We start from the raw sequence: 22981 nt of genomic DNA on the forward strand, positions 1-22981 counted from the left end.
TGTGCCCCCTCCCAGCTTCTTGTGCACCCCCAGCCTGCTCGCTGGTAGGGTGGGGTGAGAAGCAGCAAAGGCCTTGACTCTGTGTAAGCCCTGCTCAGCAGTAACGAAAACATCCCTGTGTTATCAACACTGTTTCCAGCACAAATCCAAAACACAGCCCCATGCTAGCTACTGTGGAGAAAGTTAACTCTACCCCAGCCAAAACCAGCACTACATGTATTGGAGGAGTTTCTGGTGTTGCTGGTGGCTGGTGCCCACTTGTAAGGCAACGGTCACAAACACCACTGCAACTGTTTCGCCTGGTAGCATTTCATTTGCTGCACGTTGGAGCCTTAAATTGCAGTAGTCCTGTGGGTACGACTCGTGCTCAGCTTTCTCCTCTGTACTTTTTGGTGTTGTGAGATTTAATCTCCTTCTTGTAGGCTCAGCAAAATACCTTCTAAGGAGGTTTAAAGAGATGTATTTTTCTAATGCAATGTGCTAGGGGACACAGCTAGTTGTGAGTAGGCAGGTCAATTCCATCTTATCGACGGTTTGTTTTCAGTCTCAGAAGCTGAATGGGTTGAATGTGGGTTCATCCAGCTTCCAACATGTTTGCACTTAAAGACTGCTCCCTTCCAGGGTGTGCACAATGGGCTGGGGCTTTCTAACAGCCTGTTTCTGTAACAGTAACTTAGAAAGGGCCAGGTTTGTTCAGTAGACAAGTTTTTAATATGGTGGTGTCATTACAATATGAGAAGGATGCCTTGGAGACGATGCTCTAGATGGGAAATTCTGCTTGTAGCTGCCATTACAGTTTTTCATGGCAGTTCTTCCCAGGCTGAAACATGGATCCCTCTCACTGGGTGCCTGGCCAGCTCTGCTAACGGTGCTCCACCTACCCACTCATCTCATCTCTCCCCTCATGCCTCACATAGAAGATCCCCTAACAGAAGTGAAAGAAAGGGACAGTGAGAGGCAGTATCTCACTCCTCTTTAATCTCCTATGGGCAGAACCGAACAGGATCAGGCTCTCAACAAATCACAGCTCTGACCAGCAGTTTCTTTCAATTGATAAGTGAAGCAGAAGGAAGTTTGGGTTATTTAACCCAGGGTAAAGCCCAGGAATAGTCTTGGGAGAAGGGTGTTTGTGCTGACATGAATGCCCTAACTATCAGGAGCTGTGCTTCCACTCGTGCTTTCCTTCAGACCCAGGAGGTCTTGAATTCTTTAAAGTAACAGAGTTTTAGTAGGATAGATGGGGAGTGCTCTCCTGTCCATCGTAGTATAAAGTGCGGTAGTGTTCCCAAGGAAAACAGAAATGTGGGCTTCAGTTTTCTCAGGAGGAGGATGAAAGTGACCCTGTGATTCTCCCGTCTCCCAAATAAGTGTTCTACCTGCTCTAACAGAAAAGTCCTTGCATCTCATCCTACTTCCTTTGCTTTCTTAAAAGGACAAACTGTGCATTTCCTCCTTGCTTGTCACTTAGGAAGGGTAAAATTTCCCTTCCTTTCAAGCTGACTGGAGCAATTCCTGGTACTTGTGTAATTGTCTTCCTGTAGCCCTAAGAAAAGTAGGATATCTATTTGCTTCTGGTGGCCCTGTTTTTCTCTTCGTTGGCTTTTGGTTGTGCTCCGGTTGTAGTGCAATCTTAGAATGTCCGAGTTGGAAGGAACCCACAAGGATCACCAAGCCCAGCTCCTGCCCCTGCACAGGACAGCCCCAAATTCACACCATGGCTCTGAGGGCGTTGTCCAAGTGCTTCTTAAAATTGTCAGGCTTGGTGCCGTGACTGCCTCCCCAGGGAGCCTGTTCCAGTGCTCCACCACCCTCTGGGGGAAGCCCCTTTTCCTAATACCCAACCTAAACCTCCCCAGGCCCATCTTCCTGCCATTCCCTCGGGTCCTGTCATCGGTCACCAGGGAGAAGAGATCAGCACCTGCCCCTCCTCTTCCCCTTGTGAGGAAGCTGCAGACCACGATGAGGTCTGCCCTCAGTCTCTTCTTCTCCAGGCTGAACAAACCAGGTGACTTTAGCTGCTCCTCATACAGTTTCTCCTCTAAACCCTTCACCAACTTTGTGGCCCTCCCCTGGACACTCTCTAGTAGCTTTATATCCTTAATGTACTGTGGCACCCAAAACTGCACGCAGCACTCGAGGTGAGGCCGCACCAGCACAGAGCAGAGCGGGACAATCCCCTCCCTCGACCGGCTGCAATGCAGGGCTTGATGCACCCCAGGGCACGGTTGGCCCTCTTGGCTGCCAGGGCACACCGTTGGCTCATGTTCAACTTGCTGTGGCTGCTCTGAGTCCTTTTTTGCAGCTGCTTGGTCTCCACATAGTGTGTGTCATGCCTAGGACAGACCAGTGGGTTCTGCTCCAGTATCCAGGCACTCAAAAGCGAGGAGCTGCAGTACTGTTCATTTGATTTAGCCTTGAATCTATATGTAATAAATACTTAAGAGATGGAAAACCCGGTGAGTAGTAAGAGTGATAAGGGATACACAAAATAGCTGATATCAGTGAAATCTGACAGTCCTTATTTTCTATAATTGCAGGGTTTATAGGAAGAGGTTATGTAGCTATTGATGACATAACCTGATAAACCTTGCTTTTGTTGCAAGTAAAAATCTTGTGTACTATGTTATAATACAGAAAATGCTTGGTGTTTTGAGAGTTTTCATATCAATACAGACATGTTTAGAGTGATGCATCCAGTGCATTATAGTTTGCAGAGGTTAAAAAAATGGCTTTCAGATTGCAATCAGCATGAATAATTAAGGTTTTACATCAAAATATGGGGAAGTTGAAAGCAGGGTCCTAAAGGGATTGGACTTCCAAAGCTATTCTTTGCACTTCTGTCCTGACAAGAGAAATAAATACACTGAGAAAGAGATGCCACAGCAGAGAGCAGAGCCGTACCATGGTCTGATACCTGTGCTGAAATGGGCAAGTGTAAAGGGTGAGAGATTCTGTTTACAGATACAATGCAAAGTGCTACACACCTGGGGAGCAGGAATAATTGGCAGGGGTTTGGGAAATGTGAGTGCTGCTTAGCGTGCAAAGGAGAGCTACTAAGAGCCTCTTCATGGCTCATAAACCCACTACACCAACCCAGTCAGTGCCGCTGCAAAAGTATACATCCAGTGGGAGCTGTTGTCAGCCAAAGAGGTAATCATCCCCGTTTGGCAAGACTGCATTTAGATTGCTGCATGCCATGCCTTGTCTTTCATTGGAAAACAGACCTTTGAGAAGTTAGGAAAAGTTTAAATGGGCAATTCAAATAGTCAAGGCAGGGCTGATGAAAATTAATTCCAGGTGCAAAGGGAAATTAAAGGGAAATAACTGAACAGATGATAATAGGAGAGTAGAAAATGAACCATTTTCCTGAGAGAAAAACAAGGTGGTTTTTTAATTGAAAGTGTTCCCATTCAGGTAAAAAGAAGACATAAGCGCTCAGCGATTAGAGTAGTTGTTCAGGTTTCCTGTCATTACAAAAAGACACATGATACATCTGTATCTTGTATTGAACAAAGCTGCTAGAATAAGGTCTGTGCAGTGTGAAGTGAAGGATATTTGGGATGCAGAGTTCAAAAGAAACCTTGCAACAGGAGCCTGTTGGAACCTAATCTACAGAATAAAGACTGTTGGATGTGGATTCGGAATAAGGACTACTATGTTGTTAATTTTTTTGTTTATATAAAGTTACTGTCAGTAAATAAAATGGCACATTTAGTTAACTGCAGCTTTAGGGCCAAGATAATTTTCAGCCTGTTACTACAGATTTGTGTAAATATAACAGAAAGCACAAAGTAGCCATTGGTGTTTCCTAGGAAGGCTTAAAATCTAACTTTGTGAAGTAAACTACCTGTTAAGGTAATCACATGTCTGAGTATGAACAATGAATATTCAGAAATGGTCTAAGAGCAAACCTAGTGTGGTTACTGGTAAGGAAGGTAATGTTAAAGATCGTAGATGGGATGGGTGGGCTTCAGCCTTCAGCTATGAAATGGCTCTGTGCGCCCGAATGCAGTAACAGTGGATTTTTTTCTGAAGTGGAAGCTGGGTATATGATAGATCAGCAACATTAATAGATGCCATGATTCCCAGACAGACATGGGAGTGGCAAAACTGGTTGATGTTCTCCAGGAAAACTTAATAAGTTATGTTGTCTTTGGGGAGGGCCTTTGATCTGCCTGCTACGCTTCTCAAATCCAGAAAGTAGGTGACTCCCATGTTGTCTCTCACTAGACCTTCTGGAAATTGACACCCTACTGAAAGATGTGGGAAACTCATAAGAACATACAGAATGGGTCCCAGATGGCCTGGCCTCTTTTTCCTTGGACTGGTAAATTGACTGTTCTGAAGAATCGATTTTCAAAATGCTCTTCCCTGACTTGCTGATTAAAGTGACTTTAACAAAAATAACCCCTCAAACCCAGGGTTAGTTTCAAAATAATAATTAAAAAAAAAAAGGGTAAGAGAAGAAATCAGTTTTTAGACCTTCTAGTGTTTTAAGTGTTTGTGGTATATTTCAGTCATTTTTTGTAAAATTTCTTTTACATCACTTGGATGCAAAATACTTCAATTTGTGGTGCCTTTTCTCATTAAAACCACAAGTCTTGCTTAAACCCTTCAGTCTGTATGAACTTCAGATGTCTTAAGGACTACAGTAAAATCTTGAGAGCTGTCTCACAGCCAACCAGTCTGTGAAAAGCTCTCAGGTTTAGTTTCCCCATTGCTATTCTGGGGTGACAGCTCGGACAGAAGAAAGTGGGAGGGGATCCTCTTTCTGTAAGTGCAGATCCCCATGTCTCTCTGTGCCTCGGCAAGATCTTTCAGGTCCTGGGAAAAAATCAGAACAAGTTCCCAAAAGCACCAAGTATCAGCAGCAACTGTGACCCATAGACATCATATCTGTGGCACCAGCCTGAAGATGAGACCTCAGCACTGTGACTACAGGCACTAATGCACATGGCAGTTCATTCTCCCAGATCAGCAGACTGATCAAACTGGGACTGCTTTTCTCTTTGAAGGGAAAAAAAAGGGAAGAAAGTGCAAGGCCTGGGTTGGTTTCCATTTGTGCAAGTACCACCTTTTTTGGGAACAGCAAGGGTGTGAAACCAGCCTACAGAGCCTGCTGTCAGCAGTGGGTGTCACAGCCCACAGCCAGTCAATAGTCATTAGGAGCCAAAAAGGCAGAGAAACCCAGCCAACTCGAGCGAAAGATGCAGCAGGAAAGCAGAGCGCAGAAATCTGGCGTCTACTTCTCGCATTGTGGTCTGCTTTTATTCTTGCTGTATTAAAACTGTCATGGCTTATGCTAATGGGGTTCATTCCTAGCCAGTGATTATTATGCTTTGAATTAGCAGTGCTCTTGAGAGTATTTTTCACTTAAAAAATGAGGTAGTCCTTCTGAGAAATAGGAGCAAGAAGGAAAAAGAGCTGTTACTTGCATTAGCTCAGAGCTGTGTGTGTTTGGAGAAGATGAAGAAGGGGCATGTTCATGGCTGATGGAGAGCACAGCAGGACTGCCAGAGCACAGATCCATGTGAGAGACGATACTGAAAATCAGGGAAGAGCAGTCAAAATATGGAAATGGTTTTGACTCTGTGTTTGGCTTCTAATGAACCTGCCCTTTGGGTAAATTCCTTTTGACTCCAGTGTTAGTTTTGCCTGACTGTGAATCCGTACTTGTTTACCTTGAATGGGAAAAACTTCCCAGGAGCAGTGAGAGCGCAGCTGGTGTGGGACAGAGGGGATGTGCATTATGAAAGGATTTTTAAGGGATGTCAGTTCTCCAGGGAATGGCCTCAGCAGTACTAGTTAGGACCAGCTCTTAAAAAGAAGTTGCTGCAACTCTGAGATTTAGTAAGTGAGGTACCTGGGTAGCAGAAATGGTGGCTCAGTGATGGGGAAGAGGAGAGAAGGTGAGCAGCAAGAGGAATTTCATTATGTTTCAGCTGTGGGTTTATGCAGCAGGAAGCCTAATTCAGCAGTAGTGTGGCATTCCCAGTTTGTCCAATGGGCTGCTTCTACACCCTGTATCCCCCAAGTAAGCCAGCAAAGATAATACCAGCCCATTACTTTTAGCAGCATCTCTAAAATATCACAGCAGTGGAACCGAGTGTCATCGTCTGTGCTTTAAGTAGAGGCATCTTAAAAATGGAGGAGGGTGAAAAGGCATGGTCCCTTTGGATCTGCATATAGAGTGAGGTGCTCTGTACCCTGTGCTGGTCGTCAAAGCCCGGCAGGTTCCAGTGAGATCAGAAAGTGTAAGGAAATTTCTGATTTCCTCTTCTTCTGCCCTCATGGTTTGTTCAACATAACCAGGCAGTTTCCAGCCTTGATGCAGCATGTCCCAGCCCCTGTACAGGACAGAGCCTTGAAATGGATTCTCTCTATGAGAAGGTATTTCTCATGGCAGCTGGGCACAATGAGAACAGAACGAAATGCGTTGACCAAACTACCTTCTTTCCTTCTGCTTTAAATGGGAAGATTACGTTCTCAGAAAGGTCTATCTTTCTCTCCATTACTCCAAGGAATAATTGTTTTTAACCATTTGCACTGAAGCAGTTGGGCTGTCTGTGTCTTGCTGGCTAGCTTTTTTTTTCTTTTTCTCCAGAAAGTTACAGGCAGGTGTATGTGGCAGTGCTATTTTACAGGAAAAAGGATTGTGTTGCCAGTTGTAAAAACAAGCAAAAGAGCAATAACAAAATAACCAACCTTCTTGCAAAAACCAGAGGGACTCAAATAGTATTTCAGTTTGGAGTTCTGATAATGGAACTTGCTTTGTGTTAGAGATGCATCTCTGGCTATTCCTATTGAAACCTACCTAAATCTGGCACGCTTAAAGCCTCAGAAAATTTTCCATTGAAATTTCCAGAATTTGCCAGCCAAAATCTCTGGTGATTCTGTCAGAGTGGCATAGGTGTGCTCATCCCTTCAGAGTGATGTTCTTGCTGAGGTTCCCGAGCCTCTGCTCATAGCTGAGGTTAATACTTAATATACTACAGGTGAAATAGAAACACTGGGCTTCTGTCTTCCAAGTGGGAGAGGTGACGATCTGCGTCCTGTCTTTATGAATCTAGATTCTGTGTGTGCAGACCACTCAAATCAGTTTTACTGGCAGTGTTGCATTACAACACAGGCCTGGGAAATGATATCCCTTAAAAACCAGAAACAAACCCAACACCAACAACTTAAAAAAACCTCACAAAACCCCCTCCTGTATGCTGACTGAATTGCACAGGGTTTTTTTTTACAGAGAGAGAGTACCTGGGAGAGCTTATTGCAGCCCTGGCAGCTGTGGTATGGAGAGACTCTCTCTCCTGGGCTACTGGTACCTTCACCCAGTACTGAAGGTACTTTTGTGGTACTGGCTTACCCCTCTCCGGACCTCTAATTACAGGGACGTTATTTCTCAAAACTATCAGCATATTTTCCCTGCAATGTTAAAGGGGAGACCCTGCAATGTAACTGCACCAACCGACCACTCCCAGACTTCTCTTGCTCTCATCCAGGAGAAGAGGGTAATTTAAATCCTTCAGGTTTTTTTTAAGTATTGAGACTATCATGATGTATTACAGTGTAAGGTTGCAGAAAGCTGAATTTTTTAACAACAGAAGCTCAGTGAAAACCTGTAACGGCCCCTAGGGAATTCAGCCCGAAGTGTGGCCTCTACTAAAATTCTCCAAGTCCGTGTGTTAAAAGATAAGAACTGGAGGGGAATGAGTGAGCAAAAAAGTGGGACTGGAAGGAACCTTATGAATTTTTAGCACCCTTTCTGTCACTAGAAAATTCCTAATGCAGCCCCTTTTGTAACCCAGGCAGTTTTAATGGACACAGTAATGATACCACAGGGTCATTATTTATCAGGGTCCTTGCTCTTGATAAATATTAGGTCATGGAAATGTCTCTTTCCATCACAGTATTGCATCTTTTTTCTGGAGCTCTGTCTTCCCCAGTCTCTGTTGCGCTTCCCCAGGAATGGCTGGCAGATGGACTGCCAGCTCTCTAGAGCGATGAAGGACAATTTGTTAAAGATTATAACTTTGCAATTGTAATAATCCATATTCCTGTTGAATCTGATTGTTAATACTGATCTTTACAGTAGATTATGGATTTCACTGGAAGGAAAGAAAATAATGTTAAAATAATAAAGACTACCATTTTTTCCCTTCTTTACTGGTCTCTGTAACCATGGAATATTTTGACCATCTGCGTGGTTCTCTGATAATTTATTAAAGCATTTATTTAACTTCCCCTCCCCCTTTTTTTTTCTCCTTTTCATGCTGAAACTGCAGCTGAGGAAGTGGAAAGACTGGCTGCAATGCGTTCAGATTCTCTAGTACCTGGGACTCACACACCTCCAATCAGAAGAAGAAGCAAATTTGCCACTCTCGGAAGGCTTTTTAAGCCATGGAAATGGAGGAAGAAGAAGAGTGAAAAATTTAAGCACACTTCAGCAGGTAATAGTCGCGGTCGTGTTAGTTTGTTAATCTGGAATTGTTTGCTCAAGGCAGCTAAAAATTTGTAGAGCAGCCCCAATTTATACGTATTTTTAATGTTGATGAAGCTTGACTTGGAGAGATTTCAGAGATTCTAAGAGATCTTTAACTTTGTTACCAGGGGTTTTTTTTAAAAAAAAAAACAACCCAAAACAACATGTTGGGTGCACTACAGTTAAAGCACCAGCTCACCAGGTTCTGCTACTAGAGCTAGAGGGTAACCCAGAAAAAATCTTATTGCATTGATTTAGCAGATTATGGGTAAAGGAAACGGCAGTATGAAAAGACAATGCTAGTGGAGGACTTGGCCACATTCAAACTCCTTGTAAGTGCTAATAGAAGAGCGAGAAAAATACCTGACAAAGGAGTCGACATTGTGTTGAATAACTTGTATAACAATAAATTATTTGTTCCATTGGGCAGGAAAGATGTGTCACTTGTTTTCTGAGAAAAACAAATCTCTCTTCCTGTCACACCCCTCCTTCTGCCATTGCTTTCTAACACTCCTGGTTTAAGACGCTCCTTAATTAAAAAATAAGTATGGAAAACTGCAAAAATGTGTTTTTGTATTGTAAATTGGTCTGCACAAGAATCCCAGATCCATCCACTGATGCACATGGTGGAAGTTTGTACCTGGTGTGTTTGTTTTCAAGCTTTGTGGTCTATTTAGAAGGTTTCTTTTCTTTGTTATTCCATGATGACTAATAATTACTTCATGTGGTTTTACAACTCTTGAGCCTGTATTGTCTGTGAGAAAACATGAATTTTCTTCTGATTTCTTATTGTTCTCAGTAGAACTAGAAAGAAAGCAGTGATGATCTTGCTCTCTTAAGTGCCAGAAGAGGCTTGAGTTAGAGGCCAGTTGCTCTCTGACCTGTTTATTGCAGAGTGGAAGCTTTCAGGCAGGACTTGACTCTACCTTCTGGCACCCTGAAGCCTGTACTCCTGAAAATGGCCCATAATTGCATGAGAAGTCTCATTTAGCTAAGCGTGAATTCTTGCACGAGGTTAAATGCAGAATAAGGGTTTTCAGGGTTCATATCTGAAGGCACTCTTTACTGTGTGCTGTTTGAGCTGCTCTCTGATTCGTCAGGCAGAGACTAATCAACTGGAATGGATGGCTGTATTACTCTGAGTGATGACCGTATTTTTTGACTGGACAGCTGAGGACCTATTGTCATCAAAAGTGACGTGTTTCTGCGAAACAAAAGGCTTGTCTTTCATGTTCTGTGTCAGCCACAACCATGGTGCAGTGTATCAGGATTTCCATGAAAACCATATAGCTCTTAGGGGTGTGTGGACACTGTGGTGACAACTACTTTGAAGCTAGTTCCAGCATGCTGGGTTGTTTGGGTATAACTAAGAGCATAACCACAGCAGTTCAGGACGTACCATGCGTTGCAAAGGCCTGGCTAGTATGTATTTGTATGGTTTATCCAGCTCCAGGAGCTGGGGCTCAGCTGCATACTGCTGTGAGCAGACTGATTAGTTTGAAGCTGGCTTGAATATGCCTGCATAGTCTGCTCTGGGCATTACAAGAACCGTTACGTAGATTTGCCCCATTTACCAAAACATTTGGAAAGTACACAGTGATTAAAACCAGAGCAAAAACATCTATTTCATTTTCTCAGAGGAGAAGGAAGCTTTACTAGACATGCCAGCAGATCTCCTCCCCTGGTAAGAGGGACTTCAGAGTCTGAAGAACTGATTTAAAAGCTGGGTCTCCAGTTGCAGGGAATGTTTGTTGATGGCAGTACTGGGTTTGATCTCAGCTGAATCCAAAGCATTTTTTAAAAAAATTTTCATTTCTAGTAAGCTAACAGTATCCTGCAGCTGCTCTGCAAAATTGGTATTCCTGTCAGCTCCCCTGCTACTAACTGAAGCAAAACTGACAAGGATGTCAAATTTGCTGAGCACCCTGCAGGAGGCACTGGGAGAGATTTACTTCTGGACTGTACCAGAGCTGGGGACCCCATGGTTTCCATCATCCCTGACCCTAGGGAATAGGAATCCACCAGAATCCTACCAGACTCCCCTGGCAATTCAGCAGTGTTGGTTGAACCTAGTATGTGTAATAGAAAAGATTTTGCACCGGAAAACTAGCATTTTTCTGCCAGCATTTCCATGACCTCTCATCTAATACCTCTGATCTCACTGAGAAAATATATTTAATTTTTATAATAAATCACAGGACAAGCTTATGAGATGGCATAATGAGAGCCAGCATGAAACTTCCTAATACAGGCTTATTTTCTTCAGTGCACTGATAAATGTAATGCTTGGAAAAAAAAATATTTCCCATTAGTGTCCTACAGGCATGCAACCAAGCTTTCCCACCTGCACAGAACATCAGTAATTATAAAAAAATAAATACTAATACAAGTATTTTATTTGGCTCTTATTTGCTGCAACAATAGATTCAATTATTTTAAATGTCGAAAGCAGTAAGGGCCAAAACACATGACCTTATCTGTTGAAACTTCCTGTGAAATTAACGGGAGTTTTTTTCTGGGAGAGGACTGGAAGAAAGAGAGAGTCAGGCTGGTATTTAAGGTTGAAAGGGTGCCTTTGTCTTGAGATTTCCAAGTGCTAACATTTTTTTATCCATATCTTTATCAGACTAAAAGCTCTCATTATTTATTCAGAGATAAATGCTTTAGTTCAGTGGTCAAAAAAACTTTTAGGTAGTAGCAAAAGTTGTTTTCTGACACCTTGCGTAAGATGAGATAGAAAATCTGTAACTTGATTGATGGAGGACATTAACGTTATGCTTATTATATATGGTTCCTCTCAGCCCATCAGTACAGATATCATGATGTTTGAGCACGATAAGTCGCCCATCCTCCATCTTCATTATTGTATTGTCACTGACAAGCAGAAGGTTGAACAGATGCATGTGTTTCATACACTTTATATGTTTATAGGTTACGTTGGTTCTGATGTCCTTGTAGTAACTGTGCAGAAAGGTTCAAAGTCTGACATTGCCTTGGCGCTGACTTAGTCATGAAGGTGAAAGTCATGGTTTTTGATGCAGACATATAATGTCTTTGCCTTGCAGTTGGTCTGTCTGTGAGCATCATCTTTAGGTATTTTGTAAAGTGACCAGAACAGGTAGAAAAGATCATGCTATGGGGTGGTCTCTTATTGCAGATGGTAAGTGCCAGATGAGCCCACATCTGGGGTTTGATTTGAGCGACCTCTTCTGCTGGAAGGTGGAGTGTTAAGGAGGTTGTTCGGGACATATGCTGTGAGTGACAGGTGGGCCCATCTGTGGACAGGCTCACTCTCAAAGCAAACGGGAAGGGAGATTATACTGGGCAAGGGACACCAGTGTACCATAGCAGGGCAAGAAACGAGTTAATTCTCACAGTAATCATCCTCCTGGACAGAAGTGAAGCTCCTCCCCAGCACACCACATTTTTCAGCATCGGGATTGGAACACATTTTACCACGGACGGTCCTAATGAAAGTTCTTTGATGGACACCTAAACTTCCAAAGTACATTATAAGCGCTCCTGACAGTGAAGGTATATATAGAGGGAGTTAGACAAAGAAACTAAACTCAGCCATGACGTTATTCATGCTATAGTCAAAAAAGTGTGGTGTATTTTTTGTTAACTCACCTAAAATTTCATTTTGCACGTGGAAACCTTTATTACCATGGAGGGCTGAGCAACCCACACGGCAATGAACAGTATGATAAAGCTGACAACTCTAGCTTTGTGAGCACAGGCAAACTTCTAAATGGCAGGATTATATCACTTGATGGGACAGTTTCTTTTAACTGATGAGGAGCAGTCTCATTTATGGCAGAAGAAGACAGAAAGAAACTGAATTTTCTTTGCCCAAGCACGTTTTCTTGGCTGGATGCATCTGGGGTGGCTCCAGCAGGCTGCGCAAGGGTTTTAAAGTCACACTGGACTTTCTGGGAATCAGAAAAGCAGATAGCAAAAGAGAAAGCTGACTGTCTCCTCAGCCAGACCTTTGTCACTGTTTTTAATACCTTGACCTTGTTTTGCTTGCCTTGTTGTGAGTTTGAAAACAGTTCCTGGGTGTGCTCTTGTTTTATTGCAGAGCTGTACATGTGCTGGTGAAATGTCATTTCCTGGCAATGTTTTGGAGCAGGAGGTGCTTGTAAAATAAAGAGGCCTGAGGGAAGATAGGTCTGGGCTTACCTGAAGCATTATTGAAGTTTTTAATCACTGTATTCATCAAGAGCCAATCGCGTGCAGCCTTTCAGAAGAAGTATTTCAGCTGCTTGCAGGAGTATGAATAGGGGAAAAATGTCATGTTTTGCCATTTCACATTTCTGGTGACCTTCATTTTAAAGAATTGCTGTGTCCATCTTCCCCGTCCTTGCTCCCTGAGTTGCAGTGCTCAGGCATGTAACTTGTACTTGGAGGAAATTGTTTGGACTGAGAGGAGGAAAGTAAGAAATGGTGAGAAATTAAGGGGTGTGGAGAAAACTCATTTTTAAGCAGGAGAGGCAAGGGATTCAGCAACGTTTGGGTTAGGTACATAGACACCCTGTACAATAAGCAGAGAAAGTCCAATTTCAGAAGAAAGCTCCACAGCAGCTCTGTTGCTAAGTAGAGGGTTGTCTGAGACAGTTACACTAAAGAGAGAAAGGAAATCTGTCAAACTTTCCACTCCTCCTCAGTACTTTGAAACTTCCCTTCATTCATGTACCAGCTCCCCCTCCTAGAAATACTTACAACTTCTTCTACAGGGCAGTGAGGATGGATGAGTCCTCTGGTGCCCCAGCTGCCATCCCCAAAACCCATGGTTGAGCTAGCAAGCTGTGTCCTGTTCTGTGGCGAAAGACAGATGTGACAGTGGCTTCCTGGCCTTGTGCTCAGGGTGCCCTCCTGAGAAGAGGGAAGTCCCACTCCTACTTCATTGAAAGCTTCCTTTGCTTAGTGTAAAATTGTAAAGGTTGGTGTTCAGGAACCCATCTCAAGGTGTAGGGCTGGGGAGTTTGTAGAGATAAAGACTGGGGCTGAACAAAGCAGACCTGGATATTAAAAGAGCCAAGAGGCAAATCAGTGTAGGTCGGGCATCATCAGTTGGGTTGGGGAAGATTGAGTTGGGAAACTAGGACTTCCAGAGCAGGTTTATGGGTTGATCTGCTGCCCAAGGACCTTAGGACTTGTCTTAATAGTTGTCTGTACAGAGGGTGATAATCTTCTGTTGCTAGCAGATGTTTAACCAGAATAGCTGAGGTCTGCATTGAGGATCTAAAGATTAAAGCCCAATAGTATAGACAGTGCCACAGAATGGAGCATCTGGATTTTTCCAGTTTGCTTTTTTAGGGAGGACATGCATGCTTTTGCATTTACTTTAATTCACACTCAAACTGTGTAAAGAAAATTAAGTGGGCCAAACCTGAATCCACTCATGCAAACCCTTAGCGGCCCCACTCCCAGAATCTGCATTAAAACAGTCATTTATTTTATGCTCAAATGCTATTTTTTCACTTGCTAAGCCTCGGTGCTTTGGTTTTTCCAACCAGAGTTTTTAAAAAAGTGCTCTATAAAAATTCATATGTCAATGTGTTTACATAAGTTAAGTCTCCCAGTCAGCAGGGGGGTTGTTTAAATTTGGCAACACTCACAGGCAAGGACTTTCAATGTTTCTGATGAATAACAAGAAGAAAACAAAATGTGGTAAATCTGTGCAATTAGAGGAACTGCTATTCATAAACCATCCCCAGATCATCTTATTCCTACTGCCGATTATTTCTAACTACAATAGGTAAATATTTTGAACTTTGCGTTCCAGAATATTCCAATCGGTAGAAATTCAATGATGTGTTGCCAGTGCTGCTCTTAAATGTTCCTACTCCCTTCTGCTTTGCCAATGATTGCCTCTCATGTTTTCTCACATAAAACTCTTGGGCTGTTAAACTAGTCATGGTATTTTGCTGAGGCCTTTGCCTGGGGAAGTGAAGGAGAAGCACAGCCTGCAGACCTGCCTGCCCTCGCCTCTGCCCGTACTTTTGGGGAGGTGGTCTAGGGGGGAAGAGATTTTGGGTGGTTTTTCCAACTGCCTACCAAGTTATTGAAATCTATCCTCAAAGGTCTTATTTTCAGCCTGTACCGTGAAAGCAGTGGTTTTGTTTGGATCGTTGGCTAACAAGGATAACTGGGTTTTAAAGTACTTCATGGTCCCATTCTGTTCTCCTGAACTTCATTTAATAACTACCTGCGTGAAAGGTATTAATATTTCAGTTACAATTCCTCATATACTTTCAGGACAGACTATCTCTAGGTTTAGGTATGGAGTCCTGAGGCAATTATCTTTTTTTTTTCCTTCACCCTGTTATTCTATTGGCTTGGAAATGTAGTTCTGAATCAGCGTTGAGAAAAAGAGCAGTCTCCCCTGCAGTGTAGCTGGTGCTGAAGTTACCCTGAAGCCGGAAATACGCCAAAGTCCTATTCTCATCCTTGATGGAGTCCATCAATAAGACTGTGTAAAACCTCCAGTAGCCCTTCTGATGTAAGACAGTGAGCGGGCGATGTGGACACTGGTCCCAGCCAGGTGTTTTTGCTGTGCTGCGGTAGCTCATAGAGCATTAATGCTGTGATGAAAATCACTGATCATTCCCAAGATTGTGGGAGAAGAGAAGAAAGACAGCACTGATGTAAAACTTAGTCCAGTCTTCCAAAAAGGAGTTCCAGTTTTGTAAAAACCCAGCAATACAACCACTTTTCGGGGTTACTTGTGGGTTTTTTTGAGGAAGGTGCAAATTGTCATTCTCTGAAGAAAAGTGCCATTTTGCAGGAGCTTGGGCTGCCACGAATGCACATTGACTTAAGCAAATACTTTTATATGAAGGAAATTCCAGCAAATAAGCACATTATATTTCAGTATATTCTAAATTAATTTTAAAAGAGTTTTTATTCAAATATACCCTTCCATTTCAAATTTGAATGAGGTATTAACAAGGATAGCTAAAAGTTTTAATTCCAACTATAAAATGACCTGGCAAGCAGGAAAATATTTGTATTTTAAGTCTCCTGAAATATTACACTGCTTGAGCACAAGAACTGAATAAAAAAATTAAAATCCATTTTCAGTTTTATTTTTTGCATTGACCCAAATTGCACACCTGATGTATTCTTGATTTTGGAAGTGAAAAAAAAATTATATTCTAGGTCTAAATGCAGGTTGCCCGTAGCTTCTCTTTGCATGCACTGACATTTTCTTAATGCCTTCTGAGAAGCTGGCCAGAAGTAGCACCAGGATTCATACAAAACCATAGGCAACTTAAAAAAAAAATTAACCTTTTGCCTTTCTGTAGAGGGAGCAAAACTAGCCTGTGTATCTGCTTACTGCTGTGGAACCAAAGATCCACAGAGATTTTTAAACCCAGTGGTCATTTGCAACCATGCAATTAGATAAGCAGCCCAAAGCTTATGGTGGCAGAAGGCATTTCATAGCAGGGGAAAGCAGTGGGTGATCTTTGCTTCTTTATTGCTGGAATTATAAATTAGCAGTGGTTTTAGATTTGTCATTTTAAGCACATTAAAAGAATTCAAATGCATTTGGAAGTTGCAGATCTAATTTGTACATAGAAAGCAGTTAAAGCAGTTGTCTATTTTTATACTTGAACTGCCAAATGGAAGCTCCTAGTTCAAAAATGGGGGGTGTAATCACTCCCCTGGGAACATGTATTCCACTACAGAGCAGCATCGTTGTGTCTTCCTGAGATCTGTTGCAGAACATTTCCAGGATTTAAGAAGTGGACTTTGCTTAGCTGGACTGAAAAATGCATTTTGGGATCGTTCTCACCCTGTGCCAGCTCTAATGGAATGTGTGAGACGAGGCCCTTGAATGTGTCCCTTCTTACAGGAAAGGGATGTTTAATGAGGCTGTTTGGGTTTTATGCTAATTACATTTCCAGCTGCTGTGAAGATTTTACGAGGCCGCCCAAACTGTAATGCTGCGACATAATTCTACAACCATGCAGTCATGTTAAAATAATATAATACAATTAATCCATTAGAGAATTTACAACAAATTTTGAGGATTGAAAAATAGATGCTGTTAACAGCACAAGCTTCTGCATGGTATATGGATTAGAGAACGACATTCATTGGAGATGTTTTAAGAAGTGGTTTTCCAACAAATCAACAATAATAGAATATCTGGTTGGGGGGAGAGAGGACGAGCGTGTTTGGAAGAAAGCTCATTCTTGTGTAAAAAATTGTTGTATATCCTCAGCTGCTATTGCTGTGACTCATGAACGTACAGACTTCATCAGGCTGTGTCCTTACAGATTATTTTAGAATGCTTTCATTTAACAACAAAATGCATTGAGGCTGCTTTTTATTTTTAGATTGCATTTGAAGCATGGAAATTAATTAATATTTCTCAGACTGTTGGCTTTCGTTCTTCAGGTTTTTACTGCCCTTTTTAACGGTGCAGGGGAAAAAAAAGCTACATTTCACGGTGACATGGAGCCATGAGGCATCTGATCTGTGACAAGAACAAAGACTGAGCGATAGTGGTCAGCTGTAGCGCCAGGTTATCCCAGTGACCCAAAAAAAGCTGCAGGTCCTTTCTGGCGGGATGCTGGCTGGTCGCAGGACCCTGCTTTTAAGCAACTTATGCCCTGGGTCATTTTTGTTATTCTATCAAAGCAACAGCCATTGAATATTGCCATGCAAATTTGTCATTGGTCAGTAAACTATGTGGTGCAGGTTCATGTCCTGAGAGGCAGCGGAGTCCATCAGTGGCACTGCAGAGGCCGGGTGCCGCCCAAAATCTGCTTGGTGACTCCACTGGTTCCCCCACGCTTTGGTCAGAGATGACTGTGGTCCTCTCACTTCCAGAACAATGGAGAGGAAAACCTCCCGTGCCTTTCAGAGACTGCTGCAGGGTAGTTTCTGGAGGCAAAATATGTTGGATGGCTTCACTCAGATGTGCTGTTGAGGAAGTTTTGTTCCTAGAATACCAGTTTGCTCTTGCTTGGTGTTTTCCACAGGGGAGAAATGAAGCAGGAATCCCTGAGGCCAGCTTACCTCAACTGAGCCCTACCATATCCGTGACATGATTGACATCTGACCCATGTTGTGATTGGGAAATGGGTTGGTACGGTAATGTGAACATGCAGCCCAATGACTCTAATCTGATGGGGCTTTTTAATCACAGTAGACGCCCTTTATTTCCATGTCTGTGAACAGCATTAAGAAAGCACATACAGCTAGATGTATAGGGTATTGGCAGCAGGAGTGAGAATCCCAGGTCCACAGGGATCTGAAACAGAGATGGCAGTCACCCAGACAAAACCATTTGCTTCATGAGCTCTTTCCAAGGCTGCTGGGGTTAATAAGTTGAGGAATAATGAATAGTTGATAGAAAGATAAACTGAATTACCCAGTGTACAGAGGTTTAATAGGAGAAATCCAAAATCAGGTTATGTATTGGAAATCAAAGATAGCTTGATGAAGAATTGTTTCTTAGAAATCTTGGTCTAAGTCTTGTTTATACTAGGGCTTGTTTATACATTGTAACTTGAATTATTTAAACCGTAAATATGAAACAGATTAGTTATATCACCATAAACCCTTGGGTGGATGTTTGTTCAGTTCATAAACTCATTCATTTTATTTTAATTCATTAAGGCCAATTCAGTTCTGAATTAAAATGTCCATGCAAGTGTTTAACATCGCATTGGTGATCCTTCTTGAATTACTTAATTCAGATTGCTTTTCCTGAGCGCCCATGTAAGTAGCCACAAGAGCTAGTGCACAGGAGAGAGTCAATCAGGTGACTACCTTAGCTGCCACAAGGGGTGGGATCTAGAGGCTCTGTTTGGTGAGAGCTACACCTGCCTGCTTGGACTGGCCCAAGGGACTAGGCAAAAGAAGCCCGAGGTGGTGATTAGAGCATTTAATGAAGAGAGAAAGCTGTTGCTGATCTCTTCCAAATTCTGCAGCTAAGCCATCCCAGTCCTGTTGCAAACAATGCCTATAGATAATTACACTCCAGGTATTGCAAGACTTAATTGCAATTTCACCAGGTCTCCTCTTTTTTTTTGGTCAGTCTGTCCATGTGCAGGGTTTCTTCAGAAGTGCAGCTCACTAAGTCAAGTCATTCAGAGAGAATCTTGGATTCTGGGAATGAAAAGGATTATTAAAAAAACCTGTGTGACTGTAGAATAAAGTATAGGAAACCAAAAGCATGGGGAAAAAAATCTTGATTTCATACTAGAAGCTAAACTTGCTGTTTTGAAGAAACTTATGGATTTTCTGAATATTTACAATTTGCTTTATTGATGCCAATTACATTTTCAGAGGTATGTTTCCATTCCATAGTATGGTGTATGTATAAAGAAGACTGAGTAGTTAAGAATACTTAAGAAGACTTATTTTGGTTTCCATTTATTTGTATAGGTTGAAGATGTAATATTAACTGTTGTTAACTGCACCCGAGTTGTTTATTATCTACAGGATGTCCCACCCTTTTAGATAAAAGTAATGATAGATAGATCCATGATGCTGAAGATCACTTGCTATTCCTTTTCTTGCTGGAGTAGCAGGTATACGTTTCTAGGTTGAAAAATGGAATATCTCAGTCTCTTATTTTGCAGCTGCATATGTGCATGTAGTTTTTTGAAGGAGCAGACCTTAGTTCCTCTTAAAAAGGTTTTAATTTGTTAATTAATACTCTTGGTCCTTTATCTCTTCAGAGCTATATATATACATCTCTCCAAGTTAATCAATCACAGCTCCATTTATCAAAACAGGCAGTAAAAATCATCCTTTTGCTGTGTTGAAAGATACTTTTTCAACTTAACCAACACCATTATTTGCCTATTTTAAAAGAGAAGTTATTAGGCAATTTACATTTGCCACTAGCTACTGCTTGAGCCTGAAAACACCAGTCCCTTCCCTCCCTGTGTTTTGCAGGAATCTCATGGTCTCCATGTGCTCTTCATTAATTCCGTAGTTAAAAGTAGCATGGGGCTGACAGCTGAACGTGCATAGATAAGCGGTACAGAAATGCTGCTGCCTGAAGGCAGTGACATGTATTTGTGCTGAAAATGGTTGACAATGGGTTTGATTTTCTTCCTGCTGAAGCTGGTGAATTTCCCGCCCTGTCTTCACTGGGCACAGGGTGCCTGGCAGGCAGCTGCTGAATACCAAAAGCCTCTGCTCATATGGACAGGCCACTAAGGCTTCTGCCAGCTGCACAATCTCCCTTCTGAGGTGCTTTGTTCCCAAAAGATGACCATGGGGCTCAGTGGGTGCTCAGCTCTTTGTAGTAGTAAGCTTTGTTTCTGCAGACCAAAACGCTTCCAGGATGTGCACACCCCTGCAGCCTTTTATATTTAAGTTCTGCCTCAAGACGCTTTGAAGCCCATGAATTCTCTATCACCATCATCAAAAATCAATACTGCATTTACACTTCTATGCTGGCACTTAAATTTTCAAAACTGTACACGTACCTCTAATAGCCTGTGTGGTTTATGGACCTGATCAAAAGCCCCGTAAAAATGATCGTTGGATTCTCTCTGGTTTTCATGGGCATAGGATCAAGCCTGTATTAAGTAGTTATAGTAGCATTCCTCCCAATTTCATATCTGATGAGAAAATATGCTTTAGGTAGTTTAAACATCAGTTAAAAAAGATGTAGTTGGCTATGAGTGAAATATTCAGATGGCATTTGGACTAAAGCTTAGATATGCCTGAGTGGTGGTGTTTTTTCTCACCAGCTCGTGGCTTCTTGTACATTATCTCCTGTGGAGGATTTTAGTTCATAGTTGTGGGGAAAAACAATTCCATGAGGGGTAGAACTTATGAAACACAGTTTTGTATGGGTTGCTCCTTCTTGGATCTTTTGCTGTTTAATCATGAAGCTAAGAACAGCAGTTTGGATCAGTTTTCTCTAACCAGCTTCCCAGGTTCACTGAACTTTAGAAACATAACAAATTTATGGTCTTTTGTCCTGCCACTGAAGTTGGAAACAGGTAGTGGAGTTGTCAATTAGGGCAGAGACAGACAAGAAAGCCACTACTGCTGCTAGAAATACGCAGGGGTGGATGGGAGAAAACAGGCATTGGCTGGCTGATACAGAAAACGATACCTTGACTGTTCTGGTTTGAGACTGGGCGATGAGTTTGGGAGAGTGGCAACGGATCTGGCATCCTTTTACAACTTCGATTTTGACTTCAGAATATGTGGAACACCTCTCATGAAATGTACTTCTGTAAGGAAGGCACAGATCAGAACAGGGAACTTCTGAGAAATTGTCTATGGAAATAATTTGGGATTTTATGATCAGTGGAAAATCCTTGTGTGTCCTCACCCTTCTGTTTGCTTTGAAAAGGAGGTAGGAAGGAGAAGGTATTATTGAAATGGTATTATTTGGAGGCAGGAATTAGACATCAGTAAAATTTAACAAAGATTGTACTTGCCTGTAACTTATTGTATCATAGTTACAGTCTTTTCATCAGAACAGCTGAGGATACAAGAAGCCTTTTCACCTTTTTTTTTAAATTGGAAAACCTTGGTTAGCTGCGCTCCAAAGAGAACCCCATGCTACAGTGGGTGTAGGGGAGGGCAACAAGTCAAACAAGGAGGGAAAAGAAAGGGCAGAGTCATGGCAACAACTTCTGGAAGTGCAGTGGCAATCCTGATAGCATTTACTCTGTCCTGTTGAGCATTTCAGTGGTCCTTGCAGCATGATGGAGCTCTGCGCCACCTCACAACTTGGGCTGTAAACCAGCTGGGACATGGTTTCCCAAGCCCCGTGGAGTTAGCCAAGGTGTGAGCAGCACTCTGCATGCATTTGTGGGGTTTGGATCAGACTCCTGAGAGAGAGAGAGAGAAGGAGGTTTCTCTGCAGACAAATGAAAGCAGGACTGTTGTGGGGTTTCATGAGTTCCCTGTGAAGCACGGCAAGAGGGCAGGTGTCAGCCAGGTGGAACAGAGGCACAACTTACTCATTTTCTCTGATTTTCCAGTTGGTCTTGAGATTTGTACAGAGGCTGCACAACGGCACCTGGAACTGTTTGTGTGATACCCCTTGCTTACTGATAAGTGAAAATGTGTTTTCTCAGTCTTCCAGTAGCTTTTATGCGGGATTGGGCTTTGGCTATCATCATCCTGGTTACCTGGGACAATATCTCAGGAAATTGTTATATTTTTATGGTTCTGTCGTTTATTTTCAAGAACTTACAACCTGTCCCATTGTCTAGGAAGAGCACAAAATCAGTCAAGATCTAAAATTCTGATTTTTACAAATAGATGACGTTTTGCCGTATTTGATCCTAGTAGGACACAAAGCTAGTAATTGCTCTTTGGATCATGTTTTATTCCACCCTTGAATTAATAGCATTGAAAATGTCACATTGGGTGCCTTAGCTTGGAGTGGACAACATCAAAGGCAAAGGGTCTCTGCACTGTAGAATAAATAACTGATCCACTTGCTTTTCACAAGGCAGGTGAATGCCCACCATAACCCCTGCCAGTTGTAAATCCCCTTCTACTGCTGATGATATGTTCTCTAATGATGATCTGATAATTGAAAGACTCTGTAAATATTTTTTTGCTTTTATTTACTTAATAGCTAGAGGATAATTATAACTCTTTATCTCTGTACTCTCATACAGCTTTTGCTACGTATGCCTTGATAGTTCACAGAACCCAGTTCAGGACAGAAGTGAAGATCATTACTGCAAATTCATGTATATTTGTTCATAAAATAAAAGAACGCAATCAGCGACAGCTACTCTTCTTAATTAGTGATGGCTGTAAACCGGCCCTACAGTCAGTCAGGCATCCATTGCTGATCTCCATACCACAGGAGTCTGTCGTGTTGGCAGCACTGTTGAGTTATATGTACTAGAGCTCCTTCACCCCTTGTAGTATCCAAGTCCATACACTATCTTTTATTTAGATGTGATGTTTATGCCCCAGAAAGCTTGTAGTTCGGAATGGCTACCTCTAAATATTGATGTTGACTTTTTACATCTGAATCTGCAAAGGCATTGTGCTGAAATGAGAGGCCAGTGACACTGTGGTATTTCTGGCATTAATGTGCAGACAACATTCCTGCAGGCTAAAATGCAGTGCAAGTAGCTGACAAAACCAATCAAAATTCCCCCCGTTTGTTAGTCCAGCAGATTAATCCATTTTCTGATTTCACTGCAAGGGTTGTGAGACTGACTTAGCTCAATTGCCCGCGTTTGAGTGGCATTTAGATCAAGGCCAGTCTCAGCTGTGTCATAGTGTCACACCTTCTGAACTCACACAGCTAGGATTGAATTGGTGCCATTGAATTAACAAACTTAAAGCTAATTCACATTTTGGACAAGATGTTTTAGTTAGGATCCTTGCATCTGTTGAGAGGGAGTTAGCTGAGCTCCCTCTTGCAGAAGGTCATGAGCCAGACCTCCACCACTACTTCCCCCACGTTGGGAACCACTGGCAGCACTCCATGGGCTATCCCACATGCTGGGACCTGATCCTGGGTTTCCAGAG

At 42.3% G+C, this 22981-nt stretch overlaps 1 protein-coding gene across 5 annotated transcripts in view; it reads left to right on the forward strand.

The window, feature by feature from the left end:
• Positions 1-22981, forward strand: part of PHACTR1 (phosphatase and actin regulator 1) — a 311643-nt gene that overhangs the window by 172525 nt on the left and 116137 nt on the right. For all 5 annotated transcript variants that reach the window (XM_064443598.1, XM_064443601.1, XM_064443599.1 and 2 more), the window contains one exon: positions 8286-8450. In XM_064443598.1, coding sequence (XP_064299668.1) covers positions 8286-8450 — 165 coding nt within the window. The remainder of the gene's footprint in view (positions 1-8285; positions 8451-22981) is intronic.

Source organism: Phalacrocorax carbo, chromosome 2 (genome assembly GCF_963921805.1).
Source record: "Phalacrocorax carbo chromosome 2, bPhaCar2.1, whole genome shotgun sequence".
Classification (NCBI taxonomy): domain Eukaryota; kingdom Metazoa; phylum Chordata; class Aves; order Suliformes; family Phalacrocoracidae; genus Phalacrocorax; species Phalacrocorax carbo.